This window comes from Mus musculus, chromosome 19 (genome assembly GCF_000001635.26).
Source record: "Mus musculus strain C57BL/6J chromosome 19, GRCm38.p6 C57BL/6J".
In the NCBI taxonomy this organism is placed as follows: Eukaryota; Metazoa; Chordata; class Mammalia; order Rodentia; family Muridae; genus Mus; species Mus musculus.
Window position 1 is genome coordinate 4,324,005 of NC_000085.6, and position 22,496 is coordinate 4,346,500.

The window sequence follows — 22,496 nt, forward strand, 5'->3', positions numbered from 1 at the left end:
TCAAGTTTAGAAAGTTTGCCCACTCCTCTTGGTGCAATAACAGCTTGTCACAGATTCTCCACCAGCACAAGGTTAGTTAGGAGGGGAAGACAAGCTCACAACCTGTAAGACTGTACAAAAATCCATTCCTTAAATTGGTTTCCCTCCCCGCAGCTGAGACAGGGAAACAAAGGGCAGGCAGAAGAGGCAAAGGCTCCAATTCCCCTAACATCTGCAGGTACAATGGACTCATTTTTAACGGTACCCACAGAGCAGGTCTATTTATGACTGACAATATCAAGGTGCACATAGAAGCCCTGTCACCTACCCCCTGCCCCTGCATCCCTGCTCACCATTTATACCATGTCTTGCACACTCGCATACATTCACAAAGTTCTTTGCGGCTGAGGTAGCGGAAGACAGACATCCAGACCTCCCGCTGCATCCAGCTTTCGTCTCCATCCTGAGCCCAACTGCCCCGGCCATTCAGCCTGGCTGCACCCCCCTCCTCTGCACTGTCATCTTCCTCCTCCTCCTCCTCTTCCTCCTCCTCTCCCCCAAGCCCCTCCTCATCCCCATGCTGGGGGTTTCGGGCTGGGCAGTGCTGCATTAGCACGCGGGGGTTAGGGCGAAGGTTGGCAGAGGAGGCCGTGATGGCCTGCAGCTTGGGCACAATGGATGTCCCGTGGAGCTCTTTGGTGGGCCTCTGTAGAGTGACAGTGAGGTACGATCCCCGGATCTTGGCTTTCTCAACTTCAGACAGCTCCTTTTTGCCGCTGGGATTGTTCTCCTTTTCCCGTACCATGGTGCGCTCGGTGGCTTGTAGCCGCAGCAACTGCCGCCGTTTGAAGCGTTCATCACGGCTGGCACTGTGGTGGTCGCTGGGGCCAGCCCCAGGGGATGACCGAGTCACCATACCCCGGGGAGAAACCGGGTCGTGGATGAGCTGCAGCATGGAAGTAGGTGAGTGAGGCGGGGGTGTGAGAGGCTCCTCGCAGCTCCTCAGGGGCCGTAAGACTTTGGCTTGTACAGCTTCTTCATCACTCTCTTCTATTTTCCGCTTCTGCAAAATGCATAGAAAAGAAACACCACTGCTTTTTTCCCCCTAAACTCTTTAAATAATACGTAGAATCTGAGAGAAGCCATGTCACTGCTACTTAAGGGGTCTGTTTCCTCTAAGCTGGTGATTCAGACTGCCAAGATCAGCAACTGAGCTCACATGTGAACCCAGGCCATAGAATGGTAATTTCAGTACACAAAATCCTTAAATGGTCACTTGGGAAACCTACCCATGAGAAAAGGTTTGTGGCCACGTACAGAGGAATGAAATCTAGAATACAAGGCTCTGATTCTACATTCTATCATATTCACTGCACCTCAATTTTTTGGTAACTCTGGTAAAAAGGTTATTTTAGCGTTACAACTCTACCACTTGTGTACATTCTGCAGTATCTCAATCCAGCTTTCTGTCAGGAACCAAGCCACCGCAGAGACTTCATTATGATTATGGTGAAGAATCCTGCTAGGTCCAGACCTCATCCTGTAGTACCCGTGCTTTTCTGAAACCTGTCCTTTCCTGCGACCACCCTTGACTATGCTGAGACAAAACTCAATCAACATATGCCACTAAATATTCTGTTAATAAGTAAGATTTTCCATAAGGAGACATTCTGTCACCAGCAACACTCTTGGTCTATATTTCTTTTGTTCTTTACATTCTTGGTTAATATTGAGGCAATGACCATCTTTGTTCTAGAGGCTATTTTGCACAGAATATTAAAACGTAGCAAAGCCACAGCATCTGCCATTCTCAACAGCACCAGTAAAGACAAATTTAAAAGTTGCTAGTCCAAGAATGTGGAATAAGAACCCTCATTCTCAAAAATATTTCAACCAGCCAGGCATGGTACACACACCTTGATTTTCAGCACCGGGGAGGCAGAGGCAGTTGGATCTCTTTGAGTTCAAAGCCAACCTGATCTACATAGTTGAATTCGAGACCAGCTAAGGTTACACAGTGAGACTTTGTCTCAAAATAGCAAACAAGAAATGTTAACTAAAAGTTCTACTGCCCCAGAACCCAAGTGGAAGAAATAAAGATAAAGATAATCAATTTCCTTTAGGCTTCTTCCTCGTGCCTGTGCAGGATCCCTGAAGAACTGACAGGAGGCAGCCATCTTCTACTGTCTGTTGCTCTTAGCAGATCTAGCCTTGCCAGCTTGAGTAACCAGAGTCCTTTTGGCATACTGATGCTACTGGTAACCATTAGGGCAACAACCTTAGATGTCCTGGGCTAAGGTCATGAAGCTGGTCTCTATTCTCTCTAGTAGAATGTCTGCTTCTGAATTGCACATTTGGGTGCACGGGGCAAGTAAGGACAAAGAGCTAAAGATGACCCAAAAAGAAAAAAAGTAAACCTGCTTAACCGGATACTCTAGTATATGAATCCAGTAAGTAACAGCACCATAGGCCAAGCCTGGCTCCCCTCTAGTTACATAGTTACATTCCTCAGGACAAAGTTGCATACCTAATTCTCCAACTCAATAGCCCAGGGATGGTTCCTGCCTTTCTAGTACCCTAAAGAATAAAAAGGACATCAGGACTCCTAAGTGGAACAGTTAATTAGTAATATAAAAATCAAAACTAAAGACAAAACAAAAATACAAAAGCAAAACAAACAAACAAACCCCAACAAACTGGAGGGGGAAGGGGAATAACCAGAAAGGGAGGATAAAAAGATATCAAATAAATAAAACCAAAATAATCGTGGGTCAGAGAAAGCCCTTGGATACTACTGCAAAGGCCAGACTGAACATTTCCTTTACCTGGGCTTTGTCCGAGCTGTCTTCCTGGTAACACTTTGGACACTCCCAGCAATTTGGCAATTCCTCGTTCAGCAACCCCTCTCCATCCATCTATAGGCAGATAGGGATGTTTTAAAAAGTTAGTCACTTCTGCCTTCTACATCACACAGTAAAACAGGTAGGAAAAAACTGAAAGAGTTGTCCATTTCTAAACATACTGGTCTACATGGGAATAAAGACTGAGATCTAATGAGCAACAAACAGTCCTAATATTGGCTTTCAGCCACCTTGATTCTTGGCTGCTTGACCAAAGCTAGGCTCCCTGAAGACTTTTCAGGGTCTGGGCCAGTTTAGATTTGAATTTCTTCTCCTAAATATCTCATGTCAACGTCATCAGGCTTGATCTTGCTATTTGGGCAAACTAATGAGATTCAGAGATCAATATTACAGTGACTCAGTGTTCTCAACTGTAAAATGTAAATTCATGTAACAAGATATGAACTCAATTGCTTGAGAACAAACCCTGGTTTGTTCAAAGTGTTTATGGCTAGATACAGTGGCATTTGCTTGTAATTTCAACACTTGGGAGACAGAGGCAGAAGTAAATTTAAGGGCAGCCTAATTTACAAACTGAGTTCTGAATGAGCCAGTACTACACAGGGAGAATGTCTCAATATAAAAGCATATCCACCCACCCACCCATCAACCTACCCACCTTTGAGATGGGGAAGGGTGGGGTGTCTTACTATGTTACCAACGCTGATTTCAAACTAAAGGTATTTTCCCACCTCTGAGTAACTGGGATACAGGCATGTCATCATGCTAGTCACTCATGTACCTGAAACCTAAATTTGACAGACCCAGTCTCACAGGCATGTTCCACCTGGGGCATTTTAGGAATATATAATTTAAATCATATCATATGACTCCACCTTTGAGGTTGCATTCTAAATATCCCACCCCTACCCCAATCACCTTTGCCACCATCCCTTTAAGCTTATATTCTGAGATATAATGAGGGATACAGCGGGGACACCTAGGAGCTTGAAGCATCCTCAAACATTTCTTCAAGTTTCATTACAACGGCCTTAAGATTTCCAACACACTCTCCAGGGCCCTCTGGGATATGTCCCATGACCACTGGGACATTAACTGGTCTGTTTTGTATACCATTCTCTCCTCAGAAATTACTAGATAGCCTGATACACAGGAGACACCTGAACAATGGGCTACTATTCTCCTCTGTGACAAGGCAGCTCAAAGTCCACAGTAGGGATAGTACCAGCCTCTACTGATAGGTGTTCCACTCTCTTGTCAAGGGCCTTTAGGCATCTATTTACCTGGAGGCAGCCAGGATGAACTATCTCGTTGCAGATGCAGCATTCCATGAGTTTCTTTTCAAAGTCCTGGGTCTCTTCATTCTGATCTACTTCTCCACAGAGAGAACACGTAACTGAATGAGGCAGTCTGGGCTACAAAAAGACAAAGATCAGAAGACCAGATTTTGAACCTTTAAATTTCATAGTCCCTTTAAATGAAGATAGGAGACTTGGTTCACTTGGGGTGTACAAAGACAAGATAGTAATGACTGACAAAGACTTGGGACTGAACTGCCTAGAAACTAGACCATCAAAGGCAATTAATTCACTCTTTGTTGGCTTGTCTTTTCTTATTAAGATAACTTCCTTCAGGGGGCTGGAGAGATGGCTCAGCAGTTACGAGCACTGACTGCTCTTATAGAGGTTCTGAGTTCAAATCCCAGCAACCATATGGTGGCTCACAACCATCCGTAATGGGACTCAATGTGCTCTTCTGGTGTGTCTGAAGACAGCTACAGTGTACTACTCATATACATAAAATAAATTTTTTTTGTTTGTTTGTTTTCGAGACAGGGTTTCTCTGTATAGCCCTGGCTGTCCTGGAATTCACTTTGTAGACCAGGCTGGCCTCTGCCTCCCCAGTGCTGGGATTAAAGGCGTGTGCCACCACGCCCTGCAACATAAATAATTCTTAAAAAAAAAAAAAAAAAAAAAAAAAACCCAAAAAAACCAAAAAAGACATCTTCCTTCTAAACCCATCTCAGTTAAGTCTCCCTGACTTTACATATACACAATTTCTCTGGCACCAATACCAAGCCTTGCAAAATTTTCACTCGGATCACTTACTGCTAAGCACTGTCGGAGGACACAGGATTGCTTCATGCGTCCAGGTCCACCAAATTTCTTCATGTCCCTGCAGTAGTGGCAGACTCCACATTCTCCTTGCACACAAGCTTTGCATTTCCTGCACCGCACTCTTCTCCGCCTGGCTCCTGACACAATGGGGGAGGCTGCAGCAGGCCTTACAGGTGTTAAGCGTGGAGCTGGCTTCATGGTGTGAGGCTTTGTGATGGGAATTGTAGGAACCCTCACCTTTGGCCTGGTAGGGAATTTAAGCTGGAAAAAGAAAAGCATGGTCAACTATATCCAGCTGCTTTAAAACTGAAGAGGGCAGAAGACTGCTCTGTAATGTACCTGGCCTAGGACTGGCAAAGAGATGTCTGTAGGCAAAACTGGCCACAGTAGATTTTTTTTTTTTTTTTGGGGTTTTCGAGACAGGGTTTCTCTGTATAGCCCTGGCTGTCCTGGAACTCACTCTGTAGACCAGGCTGGCCTCGAGCTCAGAAATCCACCTGCCTCTGCCTCCCAAGTGCTGGGATTAAAGGCATGCGCCACCACCGCCCGGCACAGTAGATTTTTATAAATAAATCTTTATAAATAAATTTTTACTGGAACAAAGCCATGCTTTATTTATGTATGTACTATCTATGGCCATTTTCAAATGCTATATAATATGACCATTTTTGTCTGTGTGGCATACAAACACACAGAATCTCCACAGAAAAATATGCTAACTTCTGTCTTAACACTGCTATCTCTTTTAATTTAGAGAGCTGTAAGACTTGCTCCTCCCTAAAGCTTTCTGGGTTAAGTCTGATGGTACTTATGACAAACCCCTAAACAGGCTGACAAAGTCCTAGATGCCTTATTCATTTATCACTCCAAATGGAAGTTCACATGACTTGTTATTCTGCATCTAATAACATTTAAGTGTGGAATAAATTTCAATGTTTATAATTTTGATACATGTTTATTTACCCTGCTAGAAACCTTTTCAAGGATAAGAACCATATCTTATATTCCTTTAGTTTCTCACTATTTCTTAAATAATTTTCTGCCATGAAATATCTAACAGCCATAAATGACTGATTTGTTTTGAGGCAGTCTCTCATGGCAAGTGAGATTCCTAGACCCAGGAAGAGGGAGGTGGCTCTTTAAAGATACTATTCAAGTTGGGTAGTGAAGGCCCAGAGGCAAGTGGATCTTTTGAATGCAAAGGCATCCGTCTATAGAGTGAGTTCCATGACAGCCAGGGCTACACAGAGAAACCCTGTCTCAAAAAAAAAACCAAGAATATTCAACCTAACACTTTAACATTCTGCCTAATACGGCTTTGCTGGAGAGAAGCTTAGTCTGGCTCACAGTCAGGACAGAAGACCCTGTCACAGACAGCAAGGTAGAAAGTTACACAGGAAGTAAGCTATGAAGTATGTAAAACAAAGGACAGACAATGTATCTGCTGATGGAAATTCTTTTTAATCTTAGCTGGGTGTGATAGCAATCTACCTGTAATCCTAGCAAATAGGAGGTAGAAGCAGATCATGAATTCAAGGTCAGCTCTGGAAACTTGCTGAGACCCTGTTTCAAAAAGGGCAGAGTGGTAAACTCTTAAGCTCACGGTCTCACCGTATCAACAACAACACCTCCCAGTTATGAGATACATATGGACAGGTTTAAACTAGCTTTCCCTCATATTTAGCTGAGTTTCTGCATCAGGAGAATAATGATATCTATTTTGGTCAACAATGCAGCAAAGCATCTGAACCCGGTGATAGTTTTGTTAAGTCAACTTCAAAGAGAGACAATTACCCTGAACTATGAGTCAGGACAAAACCAAGTAATGATTAACCATCCGTATTTTATTTATTTCCTCATTTTTTGAGATAAGGTTTTGCTATGCAGCCCTGACTGGCCTGGAACTTACAACAATTTTTCTCCCTCTATTTTCTGAGTGCTGGGATCAAAGAAAGGCCTGTACCATATGCAGGCCCATTGAGGAGTTGTTGTTGTTTTTGTGAGACAGGGTCTCATTCTGTAGCTCTGGCTGTCCTAAAGTCACAATATAGTCCAGGATACTCTCAAATTTGTAGAGATCTACCAGCTTCTGCACAGCCTTTCCTGAGTATCAAGGCATCAACCAAAACCTATCTGTGTCTAGCTGTCTTTTAATTCCAGAATGCTAATGACAAATTGGCAATAAACTTAAGTGGCTTGAATATCAAGCAGAAGGTTCTCTTACCTTATCCCTTTTTGGCCACTGTACTATAGGGACTCCAGTGAGGGCTAACTTGGGATCGCTACTGGCAAGTTCTTCCAGCAAAATCTAAAAATCAAAGAGAATAAGCTGAGTATGGTCAACACAAAAGCCAAGCACCCTCAACAGCATTCAGACTCAGCCTCCACAAGATGGACAGGATAGGTTGGCTGCATTTCCCCTTCATACACACTTAGAGCAAATCACATACATCAACAATAAAAAGAGAAACCTCAGACTACTGCTATCTGCTACTGAGACTTTAACCTTTGAACGCCAATAATTCTAGGTCGAAGGAAGCAGATCTATTCTCAGCTCCAGGCCAGCCTGGGCTACACAGTGAGGCTTTATCTCAAACAATGACAGAGACCTCTTTGCTCAACTCCGTATCTATATATTTCTAAGAAATAAAAGCAACTAGATACTATAGTGTTACAGTGTTATTTATGAAGCAATTTTATAAAGGTACAGGATAGTAAAACTTTTCATTACTTCTGCACTTTTCTGGTTTTTTGTTTGTGTTTTGTTTTTCAAGACAATGTTTCCCCACACAGTCCTGGCTATCTGGGAAGTCTCACTGTAGACCAGGCTGGCCTCACCCTCATAGAGATCTGCCTGTTTGTGCCTCCCTGTTTATACTGGAGTTAGAATGCAGCTTCTTCTGCACTTTTCAATAGCAGCCATTATTATCAGTTTTTGTTTTTATTTTGTAGATGTGGGCAAAGGGGCATCAAAATAAATGGCTAATATTAAGTTTGCAGCACAGTATAACCTTAATGTCCTGGTTCAACAGAAGATTTAATTCTGGGGGAGAAGAGGAAGCAGTCCTGGGGATTAAACCCACAATCTCACACATGCACATTCTAGGCTAATGTTCTACCAATGAGTTATATATCCCCAGATACAGACAGGTTCCAAAGCTGTTACAGCTGCATGCCCTCTGGGAGTTCACAGTGCCCCCACACACAGGTAAGCAGAGTTTGCTTTGCATTTATAGCTATTAATAGGAAAAGAACAGTCTTAGATCAATGGTTCTTATGACTTTAATAAATATGCATGGCTTAGTTATAATGTGATAGTAAGAAGCTGCCAGTGAATCATATTGGTTGACTTTACTTTGAGACATTTTAAGTCTGAAAGAGACTCTGAGCCACAAACCACCTAGTAATAAATATTCTCTTTGACTGCATGGATGGCAAAGTAATGAATGCTACAGCAAAAGAACTTAAGAGACGGTTACCTTTTAAGTGTATACACTAGCTTTCAGCAAAAACTAATCTTTGACCTAGAAGGAATCAGAACTTTTAATTACTTTTATCCTTAACTTACAGATTATGCTCTAAATTCCAGAATTAGGGCTCACAAAACCTCTTTACATTCTGAAAAAGTCCTCTATTAAGATCCCCTTTTACCAAAACTCCAGATGCCTCACACCTTCCCCCAAACGATCTCATTTTCAGTCATTTTATTTACTTCAAGTTGCTATGGCACCCTATTCTAGAGCCTCAAGCTAGCACCATACTGTGTGGGGGTGAAGAGGCTGGGTGTGGTGCCACATGGGAAAAGGTTCTGGTCTCAGCTCCTAATCTTTCTAGAGTGAAAAATTCAGGTCCATTCAAAAAGCGCACCGAGGAGTGCATGGCTCCCCTCCCCCACTTTGCATACGGGAGGAGTAGGACTCTGCCCATTTCCTCTGCGGGAGAGAACTGAGCTGTCCACAAACAGGGACTTTCCACTTTCAGCAAAGCAGACTGCACAGAAAGACCTATGGTTAAGAGAGTAGAAAAGGAACTTAAGTTCACTGGAACAGTTTAATTCCACCTGCAAGACTTTTGTAGGGGGCACAGAGAAGGGCAGAGAGACAAACTGTGGGCTGCGCTGGGTGGGGGCAGTTAACACACACACCACTCAATTACTGGGGTGTGTGTGGGTGTGGAGGGAAATGCAGATTTCCTTCCTAGCCTAAATTCGGTGGGGCCAAGTCCGCAATGGTTTCATTAAAAAAAAGAAAAAAAAAAAAAAAGACAAGACTGTAGCTGAGGTCCTAGGAGAAATCATAAAAAAGCCACCACCACTCACCAGTAGGGATTTAGGATCAGGGAGCGGGGGTGGGGGTGGGTGGAGTGCGGAAAGGCTCTGCCTATCTAGGTTCCAGGCTTTTGGGAGAACATTCAAACACAGGCCCACACCCCAGAGAACAGAGAAGGGAAGGAGAACGGAGGGCCCTCTGATCAAGCTGTAAGTACTCCCCAAAGCCAAGCACCCCAGTTCCAAAGCACATCCCACCAGCTAGAGAACAAGTGTTAACAACGGCTCAAACACAACTAACACACGCATTGTCCTGGACTTGCCCAGCAGGCAGTTCTGCCTTCTGCTAGAGACAAAGTCTCTACAGTTATACACACCCCAAACCAGAAAAGGCTTGCCAACCGACCGCCTGACCTTGCATTTCTTGTTGCTCTGGAGCTGCGGAGGCTCTTGGGTGAAGTTTCCCCAGCGCCTTTGTTTTGTTTTCTGTGTTGAAGTTGTGCGGAAGGAGTTAGCTTTTCTGCTTCTAGGAAAATCCTGATTTTCGTGAAAATCCCGAATCTCCCAGAGCATGTAAGGTAGGGCAGTCCTGCTATAGCCCGTCAGGCTACTCAGAACAGCGTGGAGCACTCTGAGCTCCTTCTAAAGCCCTTCAGCTCAGCCGCGGCTTCCTGTGCCTGCGAACAATGCTGCTGCGTCACCCACATGCAGCTCCCAGAAATGCTTTGCAACGGAAGATGGCAGGAGGGGGAGCGCAGCTCGAGCGAGCCAGCCAGGCAGAGGGCCTGGCCGTTCTGCTGCAGCACCCAGAGGGGAGGTGTTTGGCAGCCGCTCACCTCCTCGTGATTGGAGGAAGCATAGCTGGGGGAGGGAGCTTGGCCAGCTAAAGCCCCAGATCCTTCGCTCCAACACTGCAACAGGAGAACCCAGGGCGAGCCCCGGGAGGGCTCTTGGCAGCAGACTTCAGGAGGCGGCTGTGGAAGGGAAGGCTTTAACCCGATCCACAGGCTATGTATACCTAGATACCTTGACAGTAGCCTCATCCCATTCCACTCGTTGTCACTTATTGCTATAACCAGAGCTCTCTCACTGACAGTTCACAGATTTCATTCCTCTCTGGGATCCCAACAAGAGTCCTGCCTTTGAGGAGGAAGCTGCCAGCAGCTTGCTTTCCCCCAGCCCTTCCTAAGTTAACTGTCTGTTTCACACCTGTCCACACTCACATAGCTCCATCCCACCAGCAAGTATTTATATCAACACCTTCAGAAATGGTATTACAGGTTACACAAAGATAAAATATGGCTGTTCCCATCAACCACAAATACAGTACATGCCTACTTTTGGTTGTGACAGGGAACCATCAGCATATTTTAACTCTACACAATCTGCAGCAATCTTTTAGCAACTCCACTGTGAACAAATCAAGCTTCTCTGGTCAGAACACTTGATCCTCTTGACTCTATACAAGATACAGGGAGTCAGGGAATAGGCCTTCCTTCCCAGCAGCAGTAGTCTCCTCTGCCCAAGAGAATGCCTCACATTCCAGACACCACTCTGCCAGATTTCTGTTTCTAAATCAGCTTTGCCTGCCTCATTCTTAATCCTACTGTCTCAGTTTTTAGGTGCAGGAAATATAGGTGTGACTACGTTATTGATATTCCCCATGAAGCAAACAGCCCTTCACCCTATTGACACTTCACATCATCTATTCTGTCTAGAGGTCCTCGAGCCAGACTGAAGCTCAAAACGTGCTCACTTACTCATGGGCTACAGCAGAAAGGGGAGCTTCACTTAGGCCAGAGGCCTACACACGAGTGTCAGCATAGGAAGAGAAGCCGAGCAGGAAAAGGAGGCGAAGGAGCAGCAGAATTCGCATTTTCCAGATCCTCTTAATATAACTGCTGGTACTATTTTGACATAAATAAACATCTAGCTTTCACTACCATTCTGGTTTTTTAAAATTATATTTATTTATGTGTGCGGTGGATGTCAGAGGACAACTTTTATCATATGGGTCCCTGAATGGAGGTTGTCAAGTTTGGCAGAAAGCATCATTATCGTGAGTTTCTGGAATAAAGTGGCCTAACAGGCTTTCTGGGATCTGAGCTAGCATCAAGGGCTGTGTTTGTGAATGTACTTTCTGCCAGACCGTTTCCCTCCATGTTGCCTACCCAGGCTTAGCTCCAACCCGTGGGGGCTTAGAGTGATCCTCCTGGACCCTTAACATGTGGCATGTGCTTATTCTCATAGTAGTTTACAGAATCAAAGAGATACTTCTGTGTTCTTGATTGAGTTCTTCCAGGAAATGCTCACATGGGCATGCTGACCTCAGACTGCTTCTTTGCATTTTCATTTTAAGATTCCAGTTCCAAGTATATTCAGTTTATTTCATATGAAAAGTTTTGTTTAATAATGATCTAGCTGGGGCTAGAGAGACGGCTCAGTGGTTAAGAGCACTGACTGCTCTTCCAGAAGTCCCGAGTTCAATTCCCAGCAACCACATGGTAGCTCACGACCATCTATAATGGGGTCTGATGCCCTCTTCTGGTGTGTCTGAAGACAGTCACAGTGTACCCATATATATAAATAATTCTAAAAAAGAAAAAGCAAATAACAACCCCCCCAACACACTGATCTAGCTATTGAGAAGTTTCTTTAAAAATGCTTATCTTCAGTGCTATCTATCCTAGAAGAATGCTAAAGTACTTTAGAAAAACATATTACCTCAAGGAAAATTGGTTATAGCAAAATCTACCTGAAAAAAATTAAAAAAAAAAAAAAAAAAAAGGAAAAAGACATGCCACTTCGAAACTTACTTCAATTAATTTTCAAGTTACATATTTAATGGCCTAATTTGCCCTCTTCTGTAATTAACAATAAACGGTGGCTGACAAAAAAAAAATGAGTAAACTAGGCATGGTGGCAAATACGTGCAATGCTTGCATTTAAGAAGATGAAACAAGGGCTGGCGAGATGGCTCAGTGGTTAAGAGCACCGACTGCTCTTCCGAAGGTCCCAAGTTCAAATCCCAGCAACCACATGGTGGCTCACAACCATCCTTAACGAAATCTGATGCCCTCTTCTGGAGTATCTGAAGACAGCTACAGTGTACTTACATATAATAATAAATAAATCTTTAAAAAAAAAAAAGATGAAACGAGAATGTACTTCAGGGCCTACTTAGGCTTCACAATGAGACCCTACCTCAAAAGCTAAGGAGGAGCTGGCAGTGGTGGCATACTTCTTTAATCTCAACACTTGGGAGGCAGAGGCAGGAGGATCTCTGTGAGTTCAAGGCTAGCCTGGTCTACCTAGTGAGTTTCAGGACAGTCAGGGCTATACAGAGAAACCCTGTCTTGGAAACCACCACCACCACCACCACCACCACAAAACAGCCCAGGAAGAAGAACATAACCTTTTAAAACACACACATAGCATCTTGTTAGTGAAAATTGCAAATGAAAATTTGTTGTATTTTGTTTTATTTTACTTTTACTTTGTGTATACATGCTTTCCCTGTATGTATATACACCTACTACATGCCTGGTAATTGAGGTAAACAGAAGCCATTGGATTCCCTGGAATTGGAATTACAAATGTGGTTGTGAGTTGCCTTATGGGTGCTGGTACTGGAACCTGGGTTCTCTGAAACAGCAGTCAGTGCTCCTAAAAACTGAGCCATTTCTCCAGCCCCAGATAACTACTATTTCCGTGGTTATTTGCTACCACCATTCTGATTCAGTAATGGGGTAGAGCTTAGTGTAAATTTTTAGATAAAAGATAAACTTTTAAAAGCTTAGAGTAGCATGGATTTACCACAAAGAATGATTTCCCAATTAATAAACTGAAAGCTGTTAGTATTTATGGAATGTTATTATAATCAATTTGATTCATCTACCAGGACAGTTTTAGCTGGTGAAATGAGAAGACTGGTACTTCCTCCTTATTTAGGATAAACTCTCTCATCTTCCCTCAGAGTTTGCTCTGAGCCTTGTGCATAGGAAATGCACAATATATGTACTTAGCCTACTTGAATGCCCATTCTACAAATGGACTTGAAGGCCCCAGGGAACAAGACTAGTACCAGAATAAATGAATTTCATAGATTTGTGACTAGCTACTATGTTTGAAATCCACTTTCAGTCTTATTATTAATTTTAACAATTTGATAGATATATTTTATATAATATATAATTTAACTTAATGTTGCAAAGTATGATTGGTTCATATGTGTATACACACTGAGGATTCTTTATCAGCAAAATAAACCAAAACAGATATAAACAAAGCAATAAAGTCCAATTAAATTCTTCCAGTTGATTGTCATCATCTTTCTAGTGTTCTGTTCACAGCAGCTTAGAATGTACTTTTAAGAACTCTTTGCGCCAGGCAGTGGTGGCACAGAGTGAGTTCCAGGACAGTCAGGGCAAACAGAGAAACTCTGTCTGGAAAAAAACAAAACAAAACAAAACAAAAAACAAACAAACAAACCCCCAAAACAAAAAACAAAAGCCCTTTGCAATAAGCTACTTCTATGAATGGAGCCATACTATACAGTTTCACCTTCTGCCTTTTTGTTATATATATTCCATGCTGATTTACTTTATCCATAAACTCATACTCTTTAAATGCTCTAGTTTTTTCCCCAATTAATCCCATTCTAACTCTATACTCTATGATTCTTCAACACTGTAAAACTTAACATTTTAGAATGTTGAAAGTTCTTCATCACCGCACTAAAATGGACTTTTCTTCAAGGAAATATGTAGTTATGGCTATAGCATCATTCACTATTTCTGAGAAGCAGATAGATTGTAACAATATATAATTTCTTTCTGCATAAAAGAATAAACTGCTTCCTTTTGATTCCACCTGCAACTTAGCCACTAGGACATACGTGCTAAGTTCTCCAGTGTTGCAGAGTTCCAATCAGTATAGTGTTTTGACACCTACCCAACCAAATTATTCTATTTTGTCAGTGGTGTTGTTTGAGACAAGGTCTTACTCTATAGCCCAGACTGCTCTCAAACTCGACCTTGTTCCAGCCTTCTGAGTGCTTGGCATTTATAGGCAGGAACTGTCACCTTGCCTTAAAAAGAAAGGGGTGGGGCACCTTATTTTTAATTGTGTATAAGGGCATGTGTATGAGTAGTGCAGAGTTTAGGCCAGAAGAGGGAGCCAGACTGCTAGAGACAGGCTTAGCCGGAGTAAGCCAATCAACATGGATGCTGACTACCAAACTTGGATTCTCTTGAAAGAATAGGCAAAGTGGCAAGTGCTTTTAACTGCTGGGTCACCAATCTAGCCCCTTCAAATGCCTTAAAAAAGGGAGGGTTGGACTAAAACTCTGCCAGACTCAATGCTTTTTTGTTGTTGTTCTTGTTGATGCTCAGATTATTAAATTTAAGCTCTGAACTTTGTAAAACTCTCATTACACACAACTGATGGATATAACTGTTCTCTAAGACTGGATTCAGTATTTTCTTTGTATTTTTGAAAGGGATCCTATTTTGTTGACCAGACTGATCTGCAACTCCTAGGCTCAACCGACCCTCTACCTTTTGAGTAGATATTTCAGGTGAGCAACATGCCATGCCCAGCTCTATAAAGGCTGCATTTTTATTTTATTTTATTTTAAAGATTTATTGATTTATTATATGTAAGTACACTGTAGCTGTCTTCAGACACCCCAGAAGAGGGCATTAGATCTCATTACGGATGGTTGTGAGCCATCATGTGGTTGCTGGGATTTGAACTCAGGGCCTTCAGACTCACAACCTTCAGAAGAGCAATCAGTGCTCTTAACTGCTGAGCCATCTCTCCAGCCCCAAGGCTGCATTAAAAAAAAAAAAAGATTGATTGATTGATTGATTTAATATATGTGAGTGCACTGTCACTCTCTTCAGACATACCAGAAGAGGGCATTAGATTCCATTACAGATGGTTGCGAGCCACCATATGGTTGCTGGGAATTGAACTCAGGACCTCTGGAAGCACAGTCAGAGCCATCTCTCCAGACCCCCAGAGGCTGCATTTTAACATCTCATTTGAGGTAAACAAGAGGAGGTATGAATGAAGTCCTGAAACAAGAATCTAAACACTGTCAGTCTATTCAGACATAGGCCACAATGTGTCTCAGCCAGTATTGACAGCTATAGTTCCTAGTAATTCTTGATAAATAGAAGTTCTGTGTGATTTTCATACGATTGGAGTCCTTTGGAAGCCTCCCCTTAACTCACCCGCTTGCTTTACTGCTGCTTCCTTTTATTTTTTCTACATTCTCTCCTGATCTCCATACAAAGGCCAAGCATGGCAGCTGATACACACTTGTGATCCTAGTACCTGGGACACTCAAATAGGAAGATTCCTAATTCGAGGTCAGCCTGGGTTCCCCAGCAAGACTCTCCCTAAAAACCAAACCAAATAAATTTTCTTTAAGCTATATTAAATTATTTACTTAAGCAAGTTTTTCTATTTCTAGCAGGAACTTTGACCTTGAACAGTAAAATACTGTAGTATAATAGGGTATCTATAACTGGATTTAGTTAAAATTAGATCCATAGACTTAGAACTTAAAAAGTTTTTTTTTTTTTTTTTTTTTTTTGGTTTTTCGAGACAGGGTTTCTCTGTATAGCCCAGGCTGTTCTGGAACTCACTTTGTAAACCAGGCTAGCCTCGAACACAGAAATCCGCCTGCCTCTGCCTCCCAAGTGCTGGGACCAAAGGTGTGCGCCACCACGCCCAGCAGAGATACTCATTTTTATGAACTAGAAACACACAGACCAGAAGAATGTTGTATGATAATCTTTGGAATTGTTTTCTTTTATAGATTTTTCTAAAGATAATTATTCAAGTTAAACAAGTCTCCAAAGTCAAAATTTATTGTTTCCCACATGCACTTGAGATGGAATAGCTGCAAAAAAGAGGTTGTTGTAGATATAGGTACAGACACCTAATTTCTGACAAAGGCATTAAAATATACATTGAAAAAAAGACAGCTTCACCAAATGATATTTCAAAAACTAGCTTAGACTATCTATGTAAAAGATCAGACTCTTTTACTCTAAATACAAATAAATTCAAATCGGGTCAAAGATCTGTAACATCAAAATTGACCGAAGAAAACAGGATGAAGGCTAGTGAGGCCATTCAGTGGGAAAAGGGCACCTGCTGCTAAGTCTGGAAACCTGAGCCTGATCCCTGAAACCCATGTCATAGAAAGAGAGAACTAATTCCACACTAAAACACTATGTTTTTTTAAAAAAATTAGAAGCTGAGTTTACTAGCAGATACCTTTAATCCCAGAACACAGGAGGAAGAGGCAGAGGAAGGCAGCTCTCTGAATTTGAGGCCAGCTTAGTCCATATAGTGAGTTCCAGGATAGCTAGAGCTATGTTGAGAGATCCAGTTTCAAAACCAAGCCTACCCCCAATAACAGGGAGGAGCCTGGGGGCTAGAGAGATGGCTCAGTGGTTAGAAGCTCTTGTGGCTCCTTTAGAGGACAGCAGTTTGGTTGTTCAGCTCACTATACGTGGCTCAGGAATACCTGTAACTCCAGTTCCAGGAATCTATCACTTTCCTCTGACCTCAACAGGCAGGCACACGCATATAAGTAACATTTTATTTTATTTTAAGACATGGTATCTCTGTGTAGCCTTAGCTTTTCTGGTATTCACTCTGATCAGGCTGACCTGGAAAGGTGTGAGCCATCACCACCACCTGGCTAAAATTAAAAAACAAAAAACCCTCAAAAAATTCAGGATGTATTTGTAAGCCAGGTATGGTAGCATCCACCTTTAATCCCAACAACTAAAGAGGCAGAAGTAGGAGAATATTTGTGAGTTTAAGACTGTCCAGGTCTACACAGGAAATTCCAAGACAGTCAAGGCAACATAGAAAAGACCTGATTTGGAGAGAGAACCCAGTGGTTGAGAGCATGTATCCAGAGAACCAGAATTCAATTCCCAGCATCTGTATTATGCAACTCAACACACAAAAGCTTCAGCTCCAAGAGACTCTGATAGCCCTGGTCTCTGCAAACACCTGTACTCATGTGTACATACCCCACACAAAGATACACATTACCATTTATTAAAAAATAAAACAAAGCCAGGTGGTGATGGTGGTGCAGACCTTTAATCCCAGTGCTTCTGAGGCAGAGGCAGGCAGATCTCTAGGAGTTTGAGGCTGCTTTGGCTTACAGAGTGAGTTCTAGGACAGCTAGGACTATAAACAGAGACCAAATCTCAAAAAACAATAAACAAAAGAAATACAAATGCTCAATGAATATCTGAAAAGGTGTATTCAGACATCAATACAAAGCAAACTAAAGCTGCTGTGAGATTTCATCTCATTCTGGTTCAAATACTGACAAAGACAATCAATGACTGGAGCTGGTTATAGTAAAGAGTTTGCCATGCAACCCTAAGGACCTGAGTTCAATCTCTATCTCACTGCAATTCATAGGCCTTCGTCCAATCATGATAATAATGATAGTAAAGAAAAAAAGAAATCTAGTGATAATGCTAGTGAGCACCTGTGTAAAAAGGAATTCTTATACTTTCCTGGTAGAAATGCAACTTGATACAGGAATTGTTGAAGTCAGTACGATAGTTCCTCAAAAAACTAAAAGAAGAGCTACTACATAATCCAGCTACAATACTGGGTATATGTACTTGAAAGATTCCAATTCACCAATCAATCCACAGATATTTGGATAGACATTTTTATTGCTGGACTATTCATAATAGCTAAGAAATGTAACCAGTTGAGGTGCTTATTAACAGATAAATGGGTAATGAAAGCGTGGCTCATAATTATACAATAAAGTTTTTGAAAAATAAAACCATGGCATTTCAAGAAAATGGATGGAACGGCAGGATATTACTGCAGTAGAATCTGTATGTGTGTGTGTGGGGGGGGGAGAATGGGGTAGAAGGGAAATCATAGGAGGAAAGAACACAGGGTAAAGAAATACATGTGACATGAAGGCAGAAAGGGGGACTATTTAGGGTAGGAAGGGAAGCACAGGGAATATGATTAGGCAGGCAGTCCCCGTCTCACGGTAGGAATGTTAGGGTCACAGGTGGACACCACTGCATTAACTTTTGCCTTTGTTTTTGTTCTTTTTTAAAAAATACAGGCCCTAGGAACTAAAGCAAGGTTCCCATGCTTATGACTGATAAGGAGAGCAGAAGGGTCTCAGGGAGTCCCAGGCTAGACTGGTCTACATAGTGGTTCCAGACCAGTTAGAGTGAGATCCTGCCTCAGAAAACAAAAATAAAAATATATATGAATGTACCTGATATACCATCTCCAGGAATTATACTCAGGCAATCAGGTCTACTCACAGAGCCATCTTACCTGCTCTGTCCACCCAACACTCTTAGTGGTAAGCTTCGTTTTTAGCACTAAGTTTAAATCAACACTAGATACATGTATGTTCCCATTTCCAAAAGAGTGACTCAATGTCACTCTAGAAATTGAAACACTGGGCAGCACTTACTTACACAGGCACATATTAATTAACTTCCTTGTAATTGAAGCATCCATACCTGTACTTTTTCTCCCTCCAAATCAAGAAACTTGACTTTTCTGCACACGTCAATGGCTGCTTACCTTTACATCAGCAATCAGAGCATCTTCGTCTTCTATTCCTGTGGGGACACACTTCTTGTGCAGTGGCAGTGACTCTAACTTATCTACAAGACATCGAAGACCTTCAAGTTCAAAATGGGTGAGATGCACTTGCCTATCCTTTTTAGGGCTACATTGGGGATCCCAAACTTGGCCATTGTGGGATCCCCGGGTAGAGTCTGAGGATGAGTCTCCAGACAAAGTTTTCTTCAGACTTGGAAGACTTCGGCAGGCTTTGCCAAGTCCATCGTAATCCAGGTTCACTCCATTAGCAACAGGGCTGGTAAGCACAGATCGCTTATTGTTCATGCGTCGGGCTTCTCTGTCCACCCCTTCCTCATCACCATTTCCAGACTCCAACTCATTTAACTCCATATCTACCAATGCAAAGAAGATAAACGCTAGTTGTCTAGTTTATCAAAAAGAGGAAAAGCTTTGTCCAAAGTTATAGATGACAAGACCAATGTTTCTGAAAATCATAGTTACAAACAGAAATAACCCTGTAGGAGTTGGGTGGGGTGGTGCACACCTCTACCCCCAGTGTACTGATAAGGAGAGCAGAAGGGTCTCAGTGAGTCCCAGGCTAGACTGGACTACATAGTGAGTTTCAGACCAGTTAGAGTGAGACCCTGCCTCAGAAAACAAAAATAAAAATGTATATGAAACTACCATGTCAAGGCTGGAGAAATGGCTTAGTGGTTAAGAACACTTGCACTTGCAAAGGATCCAGGTTTGATTCCCAATACCCATAGATGGTTCACAACAACCTACAACTCCAGATCCATGGGATCTGATACCATTTTCTAACCACCACAGGCACCAAACACGTGTATGGTACAAATGCATACATACATTCCCATAATAAAATTTTAAAAAGAAGAAACTACTATTGATACAATTAGACATTTCTTTTGCTAATACGTAAATGTTAAGGCACAGAGCTTAAAAACAAAGAGATTAGAGTCTGATCAGACTAGTCTAAGGTGTCACTTTATCAGTTATTAACTCTAGTATGATAAAAAAATTTAAAAATCGTGAAAGTTTAACTTCTCGTTTGTGCCAAATGATGGTGGTGCATGCCTTCAATCCCACCATTTGGGAGGCAGGAGTAGAGGACTCTTTTCTCTCATTTGTGCCACACTGAGAAACCCTGTCTAGAAAAATAAATAAATAGATAAAACTTACTTTAAAAAAAAATAAAAGGAAGCCAGGCGTGGTGGTGCACGCCTTTGATCCTAGCACTCGGGAGGCAGAGGCAGGCGGATTTCTGAGTTCGAGGCCAGCCTGGTCTACAAAGTGAGTTCCAGGACAGCCAGGGCTATACAGAGAAACCCTGTCTCAAAAAAAAGGTTTCTCATTTGTAAAATCAGGTATATGGTGATATTATATATGCATGTCATATATAATAAGAATTTAAACTATATAAACTACTTAATATCAGAAGATTTTAACCACCTGTATATAATAAAACCTATTTAACTGATCAAAGGTTTGAATGTTCAACCCTAAATGGGATAAGTATACATCACCTCTTCCAAGGCTCAAGAACCAGAAGAGACAGAAAGAATATAATGGCTGAAGGAAGGGATAGTGTGTTTGTTATTCAATGCTACATTTCAGGAATAAAACAGGAATCTTGAATTTTAAGTGGCTTTGATTGTTTAGGATGCACAGAACTGCCTAAAATTGGGTCATCAATTTCCATCACAGATGAGGGGGGATCATAAGGCCCTGATGCTCCCATAAGTGTATTGACAGTCAAGTACTGCTAGGCAAGTATTGCTCATAGTCCTTCTCCTCCCTGGACCTTTTGGCAGTTCCTGGTTGTCAAGAGAGGCAGAGAAATTTTCTTAAATGGTGCAGCCACTTAAATAATCCATCACACAGAATTCTATGGTAACTCTAATTGTACTTATTAGTTGATAATCCTCTAAAGAGATTATAGAGATAGCTCAACAGTTAAGAGAACTGGCTGTTCTTCCACATGACTCAGGTTCAATACACGCATGCGCTCAACACAGTCTATAACTCCAGTTCCAGAGGCTCTTCTAACACCCTCACATAGACATGCATGCAGGCACCAATGCACATAAAATAAAAATGAATTAATTAAATTCTCTTTAAAAAAGAAAAAGGAAGAAAACCTCCCTTTAAGAAAATGAAAGTAGACAGGCACTAGATAGGAAGAAGAAAAGAGATCTGCATGCAGGGGAGATAAGACTTGAGAGTAATGAGGGATAGATGTTTGAATGTATCTTAAGGAAATCAATATGTATATAAATACACACACACACACACACACACACACACACACACACACACACATATAAAACACACACATATATATACACACACCTACACACACACACACACGTATGTATATATATGTATGTTAATAAAAAACAAAAACAATGTAACACTTATCTTGAGGAGATGAATATAGCAACCTAATCAAAGATCAGATCACAGTATTTCATTCAGCCCGGTAATTCATATCTATTTGTGTATTTAGTGTTCAATCGCAGTTATAAATGAATTTGTAATTTTCAAACATACAAATACAAAACCAACAAAACAAAAAACCCCAAACTGTAACTACAGTATATTGTCAGCTCTAGTGTGTCTTAAAAGTTCATGGAATCAAGATACTTACCCATGCTAAGGGATTCTTTCTGAAAATCCTTAGTTAGGTGGGATCGGTTGGTTATGCAGTATACATAGCGCTCCAACACATACCAACACATTTCATAGTAAAATGGGTAACGGAATTTATTTGGAACCTACACAGAAAAAGAATAATGAGAAAACGAGGCAATGACAATTTTCAAGGGAAGAGATATGAAAGACAATTTATAACTGCAATGATTAACCCAGGGAAAATTCTTTGTTAGTCAATCTATAAATTCAAGCTGGCATCTGAGGCAAGAACTCAAAAGTCAATCTGTCAATTTTGAGAGACAGGAATGGTAGCTTGTAACTGCAATCCCAACACTCAAGAGGCTGAGACAAGGGCTGGAGAGATGGCTCAGTGGGTAAGAGCACCCGACTGCTCTTCCGAAGGTCCAGAGTTCAAATCCCAGCAACCACATGGTGGCTCACAACCATCCCTCTTCTGGAGTGTCTGAAGACAGCTACAGTGTACTTACACATAATCAATAAATAAATCTTTAAAAAAAAAAAAAAAAAAAAAGAGGCTGAGACAAGAAGCAAGGTCAAGGCAAGGCTTGCACTACATAGAGACCCTGTCTCAAAAAGGGAAAAAATATTGCTTTAGAGTAAGTATGAAGGCATCCCACCCTTGGCTTTGTTTTTTTTCTGAATCTTAGAACATAGGACAAAGAATCTAATGAATGACAGACAGGACATAGAGCTACACTTACAGTAAGTCTATCACTGTATCTCTATATGAAAGTATAACTTTAAACTCATTCTCAAGCTGCATCTGTTTACAACACTGAGCCTTTGTCCAACGTCTACCTTCAGTTTCCCTGGCTTGTCCTCTGTAGTATACCCACCAACCAGACTAGTCTGTGTGGCTTTATCTGTCACTATCTTTGTAGCATAAGCGCTCTTTTCAATTCAGAGCATCTTAAAAATTATTTCAGAAATATAAAGAATGCCCCTTAGATATACCAT

At 41.7% G+C, this 22,496-nt stretch overlaps 1 protein-coding gene across 3 annotated transcripts in view; it reads right to left on the reverse strand.

Moving 5' to 3' along the window:
* The window catches only part of Kdm2a (lysine (K)-specific demethylase 2A), an 82,578-nt gene that overhangs the window by 7,861 nt on the left and 52,221 nt on the right, over positions 1 to 22,496 (reverse strand). For 2 of the 3 annotated variants that reach the window (NM_001001984.2, XM_006531722.4), the window contains exons 11-17: positions 21,514 to 21,640; positions 18,843 to 19,237; positions 7,182 to 7,265; positions 4,949 to 5,218; positions 4,124 to 4,255; positions 2,805 to 2,894; positions 333 to 1,042 (exon numbers count right to left, since the gene is read on the reverse strand). In NM_001001984.2, coding sequence (NP_001001984.2) covers positions 333 to 1,042; positions 2,805 to 2,894; positions 4,124 to 4,255; positions 4,949 to 5,218; positions 7,182 to 7,265; positions 18,843 to 19,237; positions 21,514 to 21,640 — 1,808 coding nt within the window. Of the gene's footprint in view, positions 1 to 332; positions 1,043 to 2,804; positions 2,895 to 4,123; positions 4,256 to 4,948; positions 5,219 to 7,181; positions 7,266 to 9,638; positions 10,136 to 18,842; positions 19,238 to 21,513; positions 21,641 to 22,496 lie in introns of those variants that run through there. The other variant, XM_006531723.3, reaches the window with a different exon arrangement.